At 61.4% G+C, this 16,839-nt stretch overlaps 1 protein-coding gene across 1 annotated transcript in view; it reads left to right on the top strand.

Moving 5' to 3' along the window:
* Positions 1-15,157, top strand: part of PPP2R2C (protein phosphatase 2 regulatory subunit Bgamma) — an 84,306-nt gene extending 69,149 nt beyond the window's left edge. Inside the window, exons 7-9 of the mRNA XM_037126914.2 lie at positions 5,641-5,810; positions 7,984-8,075; positions 13,772-15,157. Coding sequence (XP_036982809.1) covers positions 5,641-5,810; positions 7,984-8,075; positions 13,772-14,063 — 554 coding nt within the window. The 3' untranslated portion in view covers positions 14,064-15,157. The remainder of the gene's footprint in view (positions 1-5,640; positions 5,811-7,983; positions 8,076-13,771) is intronic.
* The last annotated feature ends 1,682 nt before the right edge of the window (positions 15,158-16,839 follow it).

The raw sequence follows: 16,839 nt of genomic DNA, 5'->3' as shown, positions 1-16,839 counted from the left end.
CTGAGGGGCCACGGTAGTTTACCACATGAGGGCACAGAGAGGTTGAGACATTTCTCCAAGGCTGCACAGCCAGGCAGAACCAGGAGCCAGGCTTCAGTGGTCTGTGCCTGTCAGCCTGTGCCCTTCCTCACTTCCTCCTCATAGAGGCCTCGAGAACCAAGAACTCTTGGGGGCACCGTGGGTGAGCCCGGGTCCCTGGAAGGGGCTGGGTGGGGTGCTCACAGGCCTCAGCCTGGTCAGGGGCCTGGGGGAGAAAGACCAGACCCAGCCACGCTCTGCTGGGGAGGCTCCTGACACCTGGGCGCAGAGCAAGGTCTCCCAGCAGAGGGGACAGCCGGCGGGAAGGCTCCTCTGGGTGCTGAGGCCTTGGGGCAGGAGCAAAGCAGGGGCGAGGTGGGAGGTGAGGTCAGAGGGGCGGGCGTGTGGCCAGAGGAGGGGCTGCACTGGGAGGGAAGAAGTGGCCTGGCCTGGCTGTGTGTTAGCAGGGTCCCCTGGCCGCCCTGTGGGGGTGGTCATCTGTGTGGTGGGGTGGATGTGGGGGCTAGCAGGGAGGTCACGTGTCCCGTCCCGTGGGAGGTGCTGGTCCTGTGTCCAGTGTCAGGAGAGAGGGGAGGGATGCTGCCGGCTCGGGGCTGCGGGGAGGTGCAGGCCTTTATGGGGCAGGCGGGCTGATCAGAGTAGAGCATCCAAGTGGGGAAGGTTTCTGAAGACGTCCATCTGTCCATGCGTCCAGCGTGGGTGCTCTGATGTACTTGGCTGCTCATCCAGGTGGTTGGGGACGCTCCGCTGCCCCATGAAGAGGGAAGAGTGAGGCTGGGCAGAGATGGGCGAGGGAGGGAGCCTGGCTGCAGGGGGACGCAGGGGCAAAGACCGACGGGGGTGCAGATCAGGGTGGGCATTGGATTTTACTTTTTCTTATGGGGTCAGTCACCCAGTGCTGAGCAGGGCACAGGTACAAGCAGAACTGTGCCCACCGCCTGTAGTGACTCTGTGTCCTGCCCGCTCTGCACAGTCTCAGCTGGGGGTGAGGGGTCCTGAGGGCCACCGCGCAAGAGGCCTTTGTCCCAACAATGGCTTTGTGCAGGAGTGACCCGCTGCCGGGCCTGGGGCACCCTGTGGCCCACACTACCACACCTCCTTTTACTGCCTCGCAGAGCCCCCTGCCCCCCAACTCAGTTCATCCCAGAGCCCTGCCTGGGGGCGCCTGCCCACCCTTCACGTGGGTGTCCTTGTAGAACACCAGAGCAGAGGAGGGACCCGTCGCCAGGGCAACTGGGAGCCACACCAGGCAGGACCCCACGGGCTTCCTGGGCCGGCTCTTCCTGCGTCCCCCCCACAGACTGCAGGCCCCTGCCCTCCTCACGGTGTCCATCTGTGTCCCTCCCAGTCCTCGCTGACCTACACAGATGTCCCTGAAAGTGAGGCTTAAGCCAACTGAAGTGAGGCTTCAGTTCTGCCATCCAGCTCTGATCCCCTTCACCCCAGGCCCCTCTGGTCAGTTCTGCCTGCTCGGTTTAACCCTCTCGGCCCCACAGGCCTGGAGGAGACTGTCCGCATGCCGGTGATGGGAGTGGTACCTAGCAGGCACCAGGGACAGCAATGCAGCAGGAGCCACGGGCGCTCAGCGGCCACTGTAGGCTTCCCTGCCAGGCCTGGACACCGAAGGGGGATTGTGCCGGGCGGGGGCTGAGATGCGTTGGGGGCGGCATCAGCGGGCAGCACCTCCGCGGGCAGCACCACGGCATGCTGTGGGCTCCAGGCAGGGTGGGAGGCCAAGGCCACGGTGCCAGAGGCCAGGCCTCTGCCCCAAGAGCAATCACAGCCCCAGGAGGTGACCCCACACCTCCAAGGATGCCCTGCAGGAGGGCGAGCATTTGATTTCTTTGGAGCATCGGGACAAGACGCATGGAGGGCGTTTGAGTTGAGGCTCCAGAGGGCGAACGGGAGCTGGGAGGAAAGACCAGGGCTAAAAGCGGGAAAGGAAATTTCAGGGAGAGAAAGCATGTGAACAACTCACTATGGAAATGGTTGTGCAGCCTTATTAAGCGGCTACTCCCAGGCCCTCACAGGGCAGGGGGCTTCCAGGCATTGCCCCCGAGGTCCCCTTGGACGTGCGCCAGCGGAGGGAAGCGTCAGGGCTCACACAGAGCGAGGCTCCTTCCTGCCGCCCCTCCAGTGGCAGGGCAAGCCCTGGGAGGCACGTGTTCTGTGTGGTGCTGCCCTAAGGGCCTTGCCTGCGCCCCTTCCCCGGGAGGCTCCGGCTAGAAAGGGTTGGAGTGGGGCTGTAGGAGGTTGGACTAGTGCAGGGGCAGCTGGAGCAGCAGGCCCAGCGACCTGATTTGGAAGGAGCTTGTCAGCCGTAGGTCGGAGCTTGAACCTGGATCCGGTGGGAGCCGTGCAGGGTTCTAAGCAGAGCGGGCACCTGCAGAGGTGTGTGTGGGGCTGGGAGGGAGGCTGGAGCCCGCTCCAGGTGTCACCCGTGTTCCCTCGGACACACAGGTGCTTCAGAGCCCTGCCTGGGCTCCCCAGGGCCCCTTTGCTTTACTTTGTCCATGGGCAGTGTGCTTCTCACACGTCCCCTGTGTTGTGGCGGTAGTGACACTGTGAGACACCCAGAGAAGAGGTCACGGTTGTCAGGGAACCAGCGAGGGCCAAGAGGGCCTTAATTATGCAAAATCCTGAAAGAGAAGCAGGATGGGGGTTTCTGCTGATTCGGAGCCGTAGGAATTCACCATGACGGGGGCGGGGCAGAGGGGTGGAACTGAGCCCATCACAAGGGACGGGGGCTCCGGGGGGGGGTTCCCTGGGACTCTCCGCAGCAGTAATTACCGTGAAATGTCCTCGGTGGTCCTGTCAATTAGAGGGGAGACCCCCGTGTCTCTCACTAATGCCCCGGGAGGCGCCCTGCAGTGTGTGTGAGGGGGAGTGTGGGCGGGGCTGATGCAGAGGAGGGCTCGGCAGACCCGGCTGTCAGTTGATTAAAAAATGGTGTCAATAATTTCGCAGAAATGTTTGAAAAGAAAAACGAGGACTTCTGGTTCAGGCTTGTTGAAATCCCTTCCCATTAATCTCTTTCAGCTCTGATCGTCCTGTGTTTAAAAAGCCATCACACATGCCCAGGGCTGCCAGAATTGGGGTCACAGCGGGCCATCTGGTGTTTGTTTCCAACTATTGATCAGATCTTCTTATTGGCTTTTCACCCGTGCAGTTTCCTGACACTCAGAGCCGCAGAAGGCACAGTCCGTGGCCCTGTGACATCCTCTGTGGGTGCACCCACGCCTGTGACCTGGTCTCCACCCACCCTAACCCCACAAGGGTGGAGGAGTGGGGTGAGCTGGACCAGCCTGAGTGGCTTCGGTGGGGGGCTGGCCACCAAAATCTACTGAGGAGGACCAGGGGGTGCAAAGGATTCCCTCACAGTGGGGGTGCAAGAGACAGACCCAGCTTTATGTTTCTATGACTCAACTTCTGTGCTGACCCTGAACGGCGGACATGCATGAACCTGGGGCAGTGCCGGGGCCGCGCCCTGCTGAGAGTTTGGGGTCCCTCTTCTCTCGGACGCCCTGCCCACTTCCTTCCCAATGTCGGGTCATTATCACTGTCCATTTTATTAAAGTAAGAAGTCCAGCATTGGTTTTTTCTTTACTCCTGCTTCTGGGAGGGAAGGGACATGCCACCGATCCCTTTGGGGTTTGTCGGAGAAAAACTGCGTGTGTCTAGACCTGCGGCGGTAAATAAAGGTGGCGGGATGGTCATTATTACCACCTGGGCACCAAACATGGTTTCCTGAGATGGCCGGTCAGAATTTGGAGGTTTCAGAGGCCGATGGTGACCCGGCCACCAGCAGGCCTCCTGAGGGGAGACCCGGAGAAGCCCGCAGCTCCCTGGGCCTCCCTCCCTCCACGCCCTGCTGTGGCTCCCCGCTGCCTGAGGGGTGGTCTCCTTCCTCTGGTTTCCTGTGCCCTGCTCACCCCTTCCCCGTCTGCACGGCCGTCAGCTTGTCCCTATCTCAGGACGTCTGCACATGCCACTCGCCTGCCTGGAGGGCTCCCCCTCACTTCACCGGGATCTCTGCTCACTCAGCCTCTCTGCAGACGTCCGTCTGTCCACACCTGCAGCCCCAGCCTCTGTCTCCTCTCTCTGAGTTCGCCTCCCAGCGCCGCCACTGCCTGATGGAACAGCACGTCGCTGTGAGGAGCGTTGCTCCTGACGGCTGCAGGGGAGCAGGGGCCTTGCGTTGCTCCGGCAGCTCCCCGGTCCTGGCACGGGGTGGAGGCCCCATGGATGGGGTGACTGAGAGAATGAGTGAGTGAGTGAGCGGTTGATTGCAGGCGAGCATCTGATCAGCACTGGGTGTTCCCAGCCACCCTGCAGAGGGGAGCTGGGGGCAGAGCTGTGCTTCTGGGGAGAACAGGGGCCAGGATGTGGGTGACCGGGTGACGGCTGGGACAGTCCTGGGAAGCGGGATGCGGGGGCCTTGTGACTGGGAGGGCTGCTGGGGAGGGCACTTCCGTGAGCCTCTGGGAAGGTGGGATCCTAGGTCTCCCCACCCCCCGATTCAGCCTGGAGGCTCAGAGCGGGCAGCAGGCAGGGCAGCCACTCAGCCGGCCTCCAGGAGGACAGCTGGATGGGTGGTCAGATGTCTCACCATTCTGGCTGGTCCTCGGCTGCCCACCCCCTGCCCCCACCCCAGATTCCATCCCCATCCCAGGCCCACCCGCAGCCAGGTCCCAAGGAGTTAAAGCCTGGCCCTCAGGGACCTAGTTCCACCTGCTCCAGCCCCAGGACCGCGGTAGAATCTGACTGGCCAGTGGGGGCGCTGGCGAGCAAATGGGTGGGACAGGCAGCCACGGACAGGAGTTTGGAGGAGCTTGTCCTGCTGCCTGGGAACCAGTGGCCAGGGGGCGAGGTGCACTGTGTCCCAGACTGGGATCACCCAGCAGAGGCAGCAAGCTGTCACTGTCAGGGGCCAGGTAGGCAAATCCCTGTGTGGGGCCACTGCTCTAGTAATAATAGGGGGCAGATGGTGGACAACAAATGGGACTTGACTGTGCTACGGCCCCCCGGGGCGGCCAAACAGAAGGCACCTGCAAGCAGGGCTCTGCCACGAGCACCCAGCACCCCATGAACAGAGGCCCCAGGGCCAGTCAGAGCCCCCACAGGTGCCCCGCCTAGTCCAGAACGTTGAGGTCAGGACACCTCACTGGCCTGGATTCAGCATCACCATCGGGAGGCAGCAGAGAGCAGCGAGCCAGTGCCGCTGGGTTGAAAACTCCGACTCCACCCTTTCTCCCAGCTCAGACCTCCAGCAGGGCTGTCAGCCATCTGGGCCTCAGCTTCCTGGGCTCTAACGTGAGAATAAAAACACTATTTTTTTTAAATCAATGATTCTATGCAGTAATGCATGGAGAGGGCTTGGTGCAGACTCTGGCTCAGAGCCGATGCTCAATCGACATTGCCGGCTCTTCCCTCTTTGTAGGATTGTCCTGGGCCGGTGCCTGACAGGGATTCAGTTTTAGGTTTGATGAATGACTGAGTGACCGTGCGGCGCGCACACGGGGTTGAAGCAGAGTCTCATGTCGCTCCGAGGTGGTGGGCAGGAGCAGCCCGTGATGGCTCTTTTTGTTTTTGTCTCTGCAGTCTTTGAGGAGCCCGAGGACCCCAGTAACCGCTCCTTCTTCTCAGAAATCATCTCCTCCGTGTCGGACGTGAAGTTCAGCCACAGTGGCCGGTACATGCTCACCCGGGATTATCTCACGGTCAAGGTCTGGGACCTGAACATGGAAGCAAGGCCCATCGAGACCTACCAGGTAGGCTGTGGCGCGGGTGCCCTTGGAGCCCCTCGGCTGGTGGGAGACCCCAGCCACCCTTTTCTATGCTGAGAACTCCCACCGAGGTGCTTTCCCATGTAGGGGGTGCTTTTGGACGCCCATGCCGTAGGCAAAGACACTGAGTCTCAGGAAGTGAAGCCGACTGGGCCAAGGGCAGGAGGCCCTGCTCAGCTCAACCCCTCAGGGAGCTGTGTGCTCTCTGCTTGCGGCTCCTGCCCTGAGGCCGGTCTGTGGTCTGGCGCTCGGGGCAGCAAGATGAACGTCAGGATGGGCCCAGTTTATGGGTGCACATGATTGAGGGTGTGGACGGTGGCATCCCTCCCCAGAGCCAGTGCCAGCGGTCCCGCCATCGGGGCGGCAGGCTCCGCCCTCTCCGGGGAGTGTCCTCAGTGCGTGTGGTGGGGAAATGGGGGTGGTAGTTGTCCGAGTCCTCGGCACAGGCCCCGTAAGCCCAGCCTGTGAGGTGGAGTAAGGGGCGCCTCCCTGGACAGTCTCTGTTATTAATCATTCTTCTGTCATGATTTGCCCAGATATATTAGGGAGTAGAAAACAAACTCCGGGAGACTTGAAAGAAATAGGAGACTGCTGTAAAGTTGTTTTAAGGCTGTTTCCAGCAATGCCTTTAGCTGGGAGATCGGGGAGGCTTCCTGGAGGAGGTGATGTTTGTGCTGGACCTGGTAGGATGGATAGGATTTGGTTATGCAGATGTGAATGGGATAACACCCCCCCCCCCAGAAGCCCCAGCCAAACCCTCATGGTATCACCAAGGTACACACAGGGTTCCACACGATTGACATCTGTCACTTCTACTCCTCACTGTCCCTTGAAGGGGGTGCCATCAGCCCCATTTTGCAGGCGGGAAGCTGGGGTTCTGAGCAGTTGGGATGTGTGGGAGCTGCCTCACAGCTGGGCAGTGGCAGGTTCAGGACCCACGTCGGAGCCCTGCACCCCCTTCCCTGCCTTCCCTCCCTGTCAGGGCCGGCGATGGGAAGTGTCCCGGGGGGCAGAAGGGGCCCCCTGGGAAGGGACACAAGGTTGAGAGGAACGGACAGGGTGTCCCCAGAAGCCACCTGCCCACAAGGACACCTTGCACGTTCTGGTCCAGTACCTCCTTCCTGCAGTTACCCTCCTTTTTTGGGTCAGTTCACGAAAGGACCACCACAGCTCCTTGGGACAGCCTCCCCATTAGCCGTGCCTGCTCACTGAGTGTGGAGGCCTCAGGGAATAGGGGCCTGAGGGATCTGGGACGGAGGTGCTCCTGGAGGCGGGAACAGAACGTGCGAGGGCCCTGAGGCAGGGGTGCGGTTCATTGGTGAAGGGTGGTTGAGGACCTGTCTGGAAGGGAGTGAGCAAAGGGGAGGCAAGAAGAGCCTGTGGTCCGAGAGGTGATCGGGCACAGCCTGGAGGACCTTGGGACGGTGGGGAGTTTGGAGCAGAGGCGAGACAGGACCCCTCTGCTGCCTGTACTGGGGGACTGGGCCGGGGTTGCGGGCAGAGGCAGGGTGAGCGTTTGCAACACCCTAGGGCAGGGGTGTCAGACTCATTTTCCCTGGGACCACACCAGCCTCCTGGTTGCCTTCGAAGGGATGTAGTTTTAGGACTGTAAATGTAACTGCTCCTTAACGAGGGGCCAGGAGCTCGGCGCTGCCGCCGGGAAGAAACAAGGTGCCGGGCCGGATAAAACTAGGAAGAGGGTTGGATCCGGACCACAGGCCTTGTGTTCGCCACCTGTGCGCTAGGGGACGGGGCGCCTTTTCTCAGTGATGGACATCACACTGTGCTCGTGTGACCTCTGCCCTAGAGGGCATGACCCTGCACCAGCGGGGTCCCGTACCTGGTCCCAGAAGAACCCACCAGGCATACACTCTTATCGCTTTAAGGATGAAGGAACCAAGGCTCAGAGACGTGAAGTTCCTCATCCAGGATCACACGGCCGGGGAGGGGAGGGGTGGAGCCAGGATTTGGTCCCCTTTGTCCCCTCCCTGGCCACAGCCCAGGGGTTGGCCCTGTGCCAGGCTGTGGACCCTTCCCGACCAGCAGGGCCCACCTGGGAGTGCCACCAGACCCGGAGGGTCACTGCTCAGCGAGGCCCCCCTGTGGAGGGGCCCGGCAGTGCTGGCCCCTCCGACTCACCGGCCCCTTCCCCTGCCAGGTGCACGATTACCTGCGGAGCAAGCTCTGCTCCCTGTACGAGAACGACTGCATCTTTGACAAGTTCGAGTGCGCCTGGAACGGGAGCGACAGGTAACCTCTGCCCCGGGCCAGCGGGGCCCCCAGAAAGCAGGGGTCCCCAGAGGGGTGAAGCCGTATGTTCAGGAGTGAGGTCTCCTGCAGCTGCTGCTGACACCCTGGGCCCCCCGGCCCATGGGGCCTCCGGAGCCGGGCTGTGCTGGCTTGGTGGTCATGGCGGGGGGAGGGCACTTCAGGACACCAGGAAAGCCAGGATAAAGGTGCAGGGCTGAGCCTGGGCTGAGGGCACCCCTGGCACTTCCTCTGGGTACCTGCACCCCAGCTGACCCCAGACCCGCCCAGTGAGGCTCCTCAGGTACCCACTCCGAGCTGTAGGCCCCAACACACTGGGGGTGCCCTGGAAAACACTGCCAGTGGGTCGTGGGATGGGGGTTCTGTTCTTAATGCTGTCAAAAGGTAGATCCAACTGCATGTGTGGGAGCATTGGGGGTCCCCACAGGGTGTGACCACTGCCCGCCTTTCCTTCATATTGCCACCAGGGGGCGCGCATGAACAGGCGAAGCCTGGCTCCTCCTTGCTGCCTGAAGGCCACCACTTCCTGCCCTGTGCTTCACACTCTGGCCACCCCCAGCCCTGCTGGTGTCCGCCACCCTGTTACTATCCCCCTGCCCCGCCATAACCTGCTCTGCTCCTGTCCACTCCTGTCACCTCACATTACTGACTTAACTCAGGGGCACCTCCTCCAGGAAGGCCTCAGGATCCTCTCCAGCTTGTCCCCGAACCTCCTGGGCTTTCCTTCCCTGTCTTGGCATTTGTCATATTTCCTCCTTGCCTCTGGTTGCCGCCCGCCACTGGTTGGGGCCCCCCTTCTGAGCCGCTCCCCTGGGGCTCAGGAGGGTTTGGTCTGGAAGGCATAGTCCTGTGCCACCTTCTCTCCTTCTTCCTGAACACCCCTCTGCGCCTGGCACACCCTGGGGACAGGGATCTCGAGATGGATAAGCCCTGGTCCCTGTCTTCCCCCAGCTCAGAGGCTAAGGGGAGGGCAAGTGCTGCCCACCAGGGCCCCACCCCTGCAGACCAAGCCAACCTGAATCCCGCGGGCTTGGCGTGTGCCGTCCCTCTCATGCTGATGGGACGCTGCAAGTCCCCAGTGCGTGGCCACTTAGACTGCTGGTGTCTGCTGGCCTTGCCATGGCCCCTTACTGGCCTCCAGCAAGACCTAGGTGGCAGCCTGGGGAAGAGGAAAGGTTCTGGTCCGACACCTCGATTTCTGGTGCACACTCCCCCATTCTCCGGCCCAGCACAAGCCCCGAACCTCCTGAGGCTGCTCACCTGGAAGGTGGCCTTCCAGGCCTGCTCTGAGGCTGAGACCTGGCAGGCGAAGCTCCTGGCAAGGCCATGGGTCTGCGCTGGCCACAGGTAGTCCAGTGATTTGCATGTAGGGGTCTGTTGTCCATCCTGCTTGCCCACTGAGCCTCCAGACCCACCTCAAATGCTACCCCCTCCAAGAAGCTCTCCTTGGTCTGTCTGGGAGAAAGGGATTTGTGTCAATGGAGCGTCTTCTGGCTGCAGGAACCAGACAAGCCTATGCTGGTTCTGAGCGCTTCCAGGTGCCGCTACAGCTACCGCGGGGCTGTGGCTTTGGGGGCTGTCCCTCCTGTGTCCATTCTCACCTTTGCTCCCCCTGCTTCTCCTTACATTCTATCTTGATCTTCTCCTGCTGGAGACATCGCCCCCTTGCTGCTGGGGATGATGACTCCAACGGTGCCCCTCCCTTGTCCTCAGAACCCCTACTAGGGCTTAGGAAAAATTCCCAGGGAAGGATCTGATTGGCTTTGTCTGGGTCGCATGCTCCCTTTTTGAGCCAGTCAGCATGGACGTGATTATAACATGTCACGGTTGGCCCGCTGGGGGCAGGTGGAGCGCTGTGATTGACGGATCCTCCAGAGCCCCCCGGGTGGGGCAGGCCCCTTCCCAGTGGAGAGAGGACGGCTGGGCAGCAGCAGCGGCCAGGCCCCTGACCCTGCGTGCAGATGAGGAGAATGAGGCCGGCAGGGGGGAAGCAACTTGCCCGGATGCGAGTTAGGGCAGGCGCTGCCCTTTGCCCTGCTCGGAGGACCTTCTGGAATGTAAGAGGACGGTTAAGAATGGCTGCTGTGGTTTGCACGGGCCGGGACCTGGTGTTCCCAGGGCAGAGACCCTCTTCCTGCAGGTGGCGAGGGGGCTCCGCCTCCCCTGGAGCTGTCTCCTGGGCCCTGCCCCTTCCTAGAACCAGGATTAGTACCTGTGGGTGCAGCTGGCTTGAATGATCTGACTCCCGCTTCCCCGTAATTATCGGGAGAAGAACGGGTGTTGTGTGCAAGCACCCACTGGGCGTGACGTGTTTGCCAAAGAACAAAGGAGCGCTGCCTTCGTGGAGGGAGGGGCGTGGCCCCAACCCGCCCCCGAACCTTCCCACGGCCTCCCTAGTCTCCCGGCTCAGCTGAATCAGCGTGGCTTCCGGCCACGAGGATTAGACTGAGAGGCACCTGTTGACATTTAGGATGCGGAGTCTGCAGAGCCCAGCACCCTTCTAAGTCTCTGACTGTGTTACCCAGTGCAACGTGCACAGGGGGCCGGGGACCCTCGGCCCCCACCCCACGTTATAGATTGGGAAAGCAAAGCTGTGAGCAGACCTGGGGGGTCTGGGTGGAGCCCAGCCCCTGCCCACACTGCCCAGCCTGGGAGCTAGCCTTTGCCTTTTAGGGCCAGTAACTCAGGTGGGGAGAGCAAGCCCTCCGTCCCCCCCTTTACAGAGGGCAGCTACTGGCCCCAGGTCACCCAGCCTCTGGGGCCACCCTGCCTGGCTCCTGACCCCCGTCTGAGCTCTGGGCCGCTTCTCTGGCCCATCCCTGACCAGTGGGCCTGCTTGAGGACCAGGGCAGCACCCACCCTGGGCGGCTGAGTGAACCCGGGCGGGGCTGCTGTGGGGCCTGACGGGCTTGCCTGATGGGTCAGAGCCTCCGGGGGACCCCTCTTCTCTGCAGGCTTTGGGCATTGGCTGCCCGAGAGGGTGGCCCGGGCTGGGGTGGAGATCACAGGCCAAGAGGTCAGGTGGCGGAGGTTGGGGGCCTGGCTCTCCCTGGGGGAAGGAGAGAAGAGCCCCCCTTCTCTCATAGTCCCCCCAGCATGTCGCCCCGGCGTCCTGCGGCCGGCACGGCGGGCAAGCAGGATGGGGCAGGAAGGAGAGAAAGCAGAAACCGCCTCTGAAAGTGCTTGTCCGACGGGCGTGGGGCTGGTCAGCGCCGGCCACCTTTGCTCAGTTTCCTGTGGGGCCCCGGCAGGTGCGACCCAGCAGGACGCAGAGCCTGACCCCGTGGGTGCCTGTCAGGGCCACAGGCACATCCCCCTTGTATTCTGCCCCAGACAGGCCTGGTGGGGTGCTTCCCGGGGCCGGGAGGTCAGAGTTGGTGCTCGCTGCTTTCTCTCTCTCTCTCTCTCTCTCTCTCTCACACACACACACACACACACACACACACACACCCACCCCTCTCGTGCTCCCACCGCCCTTTATACGCTATTCTCCTACCCTGGGGGGAGTGGTTCCCCTCTGTCACCATGGCTGCTTGTGTGTCCATGACAGGCCACAGTTGCCCCCCGGTGTCCCGTTATTGCCAGGGTTCACCCTAAGCCCCCCTCCCCCAGCCCAGGGACGCGGTGGCACTGAGGGCTGTGTGGCCTTTGTTGCGTCCTCCACCTTGGCTGCAGCAGGGGCCTCACCTGGCCCCCAGCTCTGTCCTCTGGCGTGGCCCTTGGAAAGCCTGGCCCACAGAAAGCACCAGGACAGATGTCCCCAGGTCTTGCTTGGGCTCTCCCCAGGGCCTCATGCCAGGGCATGTCTTCTAGGAGAACCACTCTGGGTTGGGGACTTCACTGCCACTCCCTTCTTCCATCCTGGTCTCTGTCCTGAGCCCCCAGTGAAGGTCGAGGCCACTCCTGGGGATGACCTGGCCGAGGGCTCCCCCACTGGGTGGCCTCCTGTTGGCTGAAATGACCAGGTGCTGGACACCAAGGGGCAGCCACTGGCCCTCATGCTTCTTCCAGTGACCGAGTCACCAGACCTTCCCTGGTCCCCGGGCATCTTCAGGCTCAGCAGCCTCCCTGTACCACCCTGGGGGGTCCCATTGCAGTGAGGTCCCCCGGGCCATGACTGAGGGGATGTTAGAGCCAGCCCAGCCTTCCCTTCGGAGCGAAGAGGGGCTCCTTCACGCTGGTGGGGGGTGTTGGTCTCCGCTCACTTGTGGGCACCCCACCCAACGCCATGTGCCTCCCTCCACACACCTCGTTGAATTGTCTCAGCAGCCAGCTGTTCTGCCATGTGAATTGAGGTGTTAGAGGCGGAATTTCACAGCAGAAAAGAACGGAGCCTCAAAATACATTCGCGTTCTCCACCCACCCTCCCCTCCTCACCGGAGATGACAAATCTCAAAAAGCCAGAACTGTCTGGCCGGCCCCCTCCCCAGTCACGCATCCCCACCCCCAGCCCCGCCTAGAGAGCCTCCGAGAGGCCCTCCACGCCCCGCTGGCCCGGCCTTGCCCAGAGGCCCGGCCGTCCAGGTGAGCACCACCTGGGCCCACCTGGGCCCACCTGCACACCCCACAACTTCCACAGAGGAGCCAGTTTGCAGACCGGTTTTAGTCCCATTGTCCCCAAACACCTGCCCACCGATGTCTGAACACATGTTCAGAGAAAACAAAGGGGGGGGGACCCCCAACACACTGTGCACGGTGGGCTCTGGCCAAGCCCAGCCTCGTGGGTACACGGCCGCCTCCAGGCATCGAACCGGTTGCACAGCAGAGTCCTGAACCGCTCACGAGCGGGAACTGGAAGGGGATTCTTGTCCCAAAGTGCCAGGCCCCAGGGAGGGAAGGTTCTTCCCGTGAAGAACCAGAACTTCAAGGGGCTGCCTTACAGTGAGAAAGGGGAGAGGCCAGTCCCCTTGTTTTCTTCTTTCCTTTAAAAAAGATTTTATTTATTTATCTTTAGAGAGAGGGGAAGGGAGGGAGAGAAACGTTGATGTGAGAGAGAACCATCGATCGATGGGCTCCTCTCACCCCGGCCCCCGAACCCTCAGCGCAGGCCTGCGCCCCGACAGGGAATCAAACTGGTGCCCTTTCCCTTTGTCAGACGACGCCTGCCTCTGAGCCACACCAGTCAGGGCAGCCGCCTTGTTTCCCTAGCGGATGGACAGATGGAACATCCTCCTTAGCAGGGTGGGGCAGTCCCGTGCACAGCTGCACACGGGCCAAGTGCAAACAGCATTCCTGGACCCAGCTGCGCAGGGAACATAGGGTCCCCCCTACCCGGGGCATGCGGGAAGGGCGGGCCCTTGGTCAGCCCTGGGTTTGCAGTCCAGCATCTTCTGCATTCGGTCCCTCTACCCTACTTTCTTGTGGTCTCCCCTCCGAAAGTCCGGGGCTCTCGTGCCTGGAGCAGAGGGGAAGAGGGACAGGAGAACAGCTCCTTGGGGTTTGGGGCCAAGCCCTAACCAGGCCTTGGTGCCTAGCCCTGAAGTCTGAGGACAAGACCCTGAGGGAAAGGAGTCTCTGGGTCAGGCCTGGCCCCAAGTCCCTCCCCTCCCCTCCCCTCCCCTTCGTGGGCTCCCTTTCCATGGAGCGAGGGCCCCCGCAGCCCTGGGTGTGAGTTTCGGGAAGGGGCGGGCCTCCCTTTCCCACGCCCTCCCTGCCTGACGCCTCCCCTCCTCTGCCAGCGTCATCATGACTGGGGCCTACAACAACTTCTTCCGCATGTTCGACCGCAACACCAAGCGGGACGTGACCCTGGAGGCCTCCAGGGAGAGCAGCAAGCCGCGGGCGGTGCTCAAGCCGCGGCGCGTGTGTGTGGGCGGCAAACGCCGCCGGGACGACATCAGCGTGGACAGCCTGGACTTCACCAAGAAGATCTTGCACACGGCCTGGCACCCGGCTGAGAACATCATCGCCATCGCGGCCACCAACAACCTGTACATCTTCCAGGACAAGGTCAACTCCGAGATGCACTAGGTGGGCGCGGAGCCCCATCCCCGGAGCCCGCCTGTGTGGCTGTCCCCGACACGACGGTCAAACAGCCACTGGAGGAGAGCATGTGGCCCCGAGGGGCAGTCGGCCCCTGGGCCAGGCCGCCTTGGCTGGGGATTGTGTAAAGTGCGGGACACAAAGCGGTCACAGCCGCAGATCGTAACCTGGACGTGATGGTGGGCCTCCAAGTTCAGGGTTCTTTCATGCCTGCACTTGACCTGCCTGCGGTCTTTACCACATTGTTAGGGTTTTTACATCTCCAGGTTAATTTTTCACTCCAGCGGTTTCTTTTAAGCCAAGCGGGAGCCAGTGGGAGCTGTTCCTCTCGTGCCCCAGTGGCCCCAGATCGGGGCTCTGGGGGCAGTGAGTGAAGCTCAGACGAGCCAGCCAGAGGTCCTATATTATAAAGGGGGTGGGCTCCACTGTCTCAGAGCTGAGGGCCTCACGTTTGCATTTTGGATTGTGAGTTCATGCTGAGACTTTGGGGCTGAAAGCCCGTCTTTTAGGTTCTTTCAGTGTCTTTCAATATCCCAGGTCTGTTCGTTTCCGATAGGAAGGGGCGGGGTGGCGTTTCCCACGTGCGCCTGTAACTCCCACAATTTAACCCAACTGTGCTGCCGCATCGGCCATGGGCCAGGCAGGGCCCTCGTTCCTCCTCCGTCACGGGACGCTTTGTGGGAACTTGCCTGGCTCTGTCCTTGACCTTATGGAACCTTCCTCACGCACACCAACTGCTCGCTGAGGGCCAGGCTCTGTCCGTGTCAGGTGCTGGGGGTGAAAATGTGGATGTGAGGAGACGGAGGCCCCACAGTGATCTCCAGCTGGCCCACGGCGGGCACCAGCCATGCAGTGGCACCCAGAGCCCGTCTGGGTCTTCCCACGGGTGCTTTCCGACTGTCGGTGGCCCACAGTGAAACCAGGCTTGGCTGGAAGGTGACCTTCAGTGTGAAGGAGGACAGAGCAGGGAGAACGGTGACAGGGTCCCGGGAGCGCTGAGGGGCAGGAGGGGGAATGGAGAAGACCCTGGAGGCTCCTCGCTCTGCTTGGTGGCGCCGGAAGTCCGGCCCGCCCTTGGTCCCCCCACCCCGTAGGCCCCCTTCGCCCACGCCACCCCTGGCACCTTTTCCGATGCACCGAACCGCCTCCAACAGAAGCTTGCATGTTCTGGCCATGGTAGGGCACCTTTTCCTCCCTGACCACAGTCCTGGGGTGCTTCCCACAGGGCCACAGAGGTCAAGGCCAGCCCCACCACTCTGCCGCCCACCCACTCACCCACCCACCCACCCACTCACCCACCTGCTGCCCAGGAAACAGACCCACGAGAGACGTCTCTCCGTGGGTGACGGTGTACCTGTGTGCGTGTCAAAGCACAAAACGCATGTTCACTCAGCTCCGGCCCTACTGTATTTACACAGGGAAATGGGTCCCTGGGCTCTTTTTTTAATCAACATGAATGAAGAATGTTTGTTTATATGTCACTGTAAAACCCAGGCCCTCTGGACAGTATTATATGTACATATCTATCCTGACGGAGGTGAACGATCACGGGATTCGGTTCCTTCTTTTCCCCCTTTGTAAAGAGGTTCACGAAAGTGGTCAATTGTATAGACATCTTGTTGAAGCCACACTCCAGCTCGGAGGGCCTCACACGCTCCCTGGGGTGCTTGGCCAACCCACGTCCCTTCGTGAGTCAGACGCCGAAGAGGCAGCTCGCGGCGGCAGCTAGAGGTGACTGTCCAGTCGGGTCCCCCAGCGGACTCGCCCTTCCCTTCTTCCAAGTGGGAGTCTTACGCTGGGTTCAGAAGGAGGTCTAAATACAGCTCCTAGTTCCTTACACCTGTTTTAAACTTTGGATACCCAAACAAAAAGAAACATAGCGAAAGGCCCAGAAAGAAAAAGATCTTTTCAGAAGAAGAGCCTGGGAAATAATGGCCAAAGCAAACCGTGAAGAATAGAATACGTGTTGAGCAAGGTGGGCGGGGCAGGGGGCGACGCGGGAAGAGGTGGAAGGACCAGTGAAACAGAGCTAGGTGTTGGGGCCTTACTCCGCCCGGGTTTTCTGCCCCTGCGGACTGTGCGTCGTGCTCATCGGTGTTGTGAAGTGGTCGGGTCGTGTTCGTTTTCGGTTTCATTCTCTCTGAGGACGGAGCTCTCGCGGCGGGGGCGGGGGAGCGTGCAGCCCGTGCTGGCGGAGTTGGCAGACCCTCCCGGGCTCTGTAACTCACAGGTGCATTGCTTTCTTTGGTGTCTCAGATTATCCAACTGTTGAATAAAATTATAAATATGTGAATACCAGCTTTTTCCAATAAAATAACAAATGTTACATGGAGAATGCTGCTCCGCACGGTGCTTGTCTTTCAGGAGGCCCCTCGCAGGGCGGTGGGTCCTGTGGGGGGAGGCGATATGGTGAAGGGGGCACCCGTGGGTGCTGGGAAGCCTGGTGTCCCTCGAGGCCTTGCTGCCTGCAGCTCCTAAGGCAGCTTCCAATCTTTCCGAGCTCTGAGGTCCCCACCGAGGACGTGGAGCTAATGGTAACGTGGACCTCACCGTCCTGGGGGCGGGCCGAGCCCCATGCCTGGCGCGCAAGCCCCCAACATTACGTGGTTGTTCGGAGCCAGTGAGCGTGACCCACCCTGATTCCCAAAGACTCTCCCACGATCTACCCTGACCCTCATGTTCAGCACGAGAACGTGGTGTGAAGGAGGCCCTGAGGTGCGGAGAGGTCGGGGCCTTCGCTGGAGACCGCACAGCTGGTGTGCGC

The sequence above is a fragment of the Artibeus jamaicensis genome, unplaced genomic scaffold, assembly GCF_021234435.1.
Source record: "Artibeus jamaicensis isolate MK-2021 breed Jamaican fruit bat unplaced genomic scaffold, CSHL_Jam_final contig_76, whole genome shotgun sequence".
NCBI classification, from domain to species: Eukaryota; Metazoa; Chordata; class Mammalia; order Chiroptera; family Phyllostomidae; genus Artibeus; species Artibeus jamaicensis.
The sequence above is the reverse complement of the archived record's forward strand: the minus strand, read 5'-3'. Positions and strand labels throughout refer to the sequence as shown.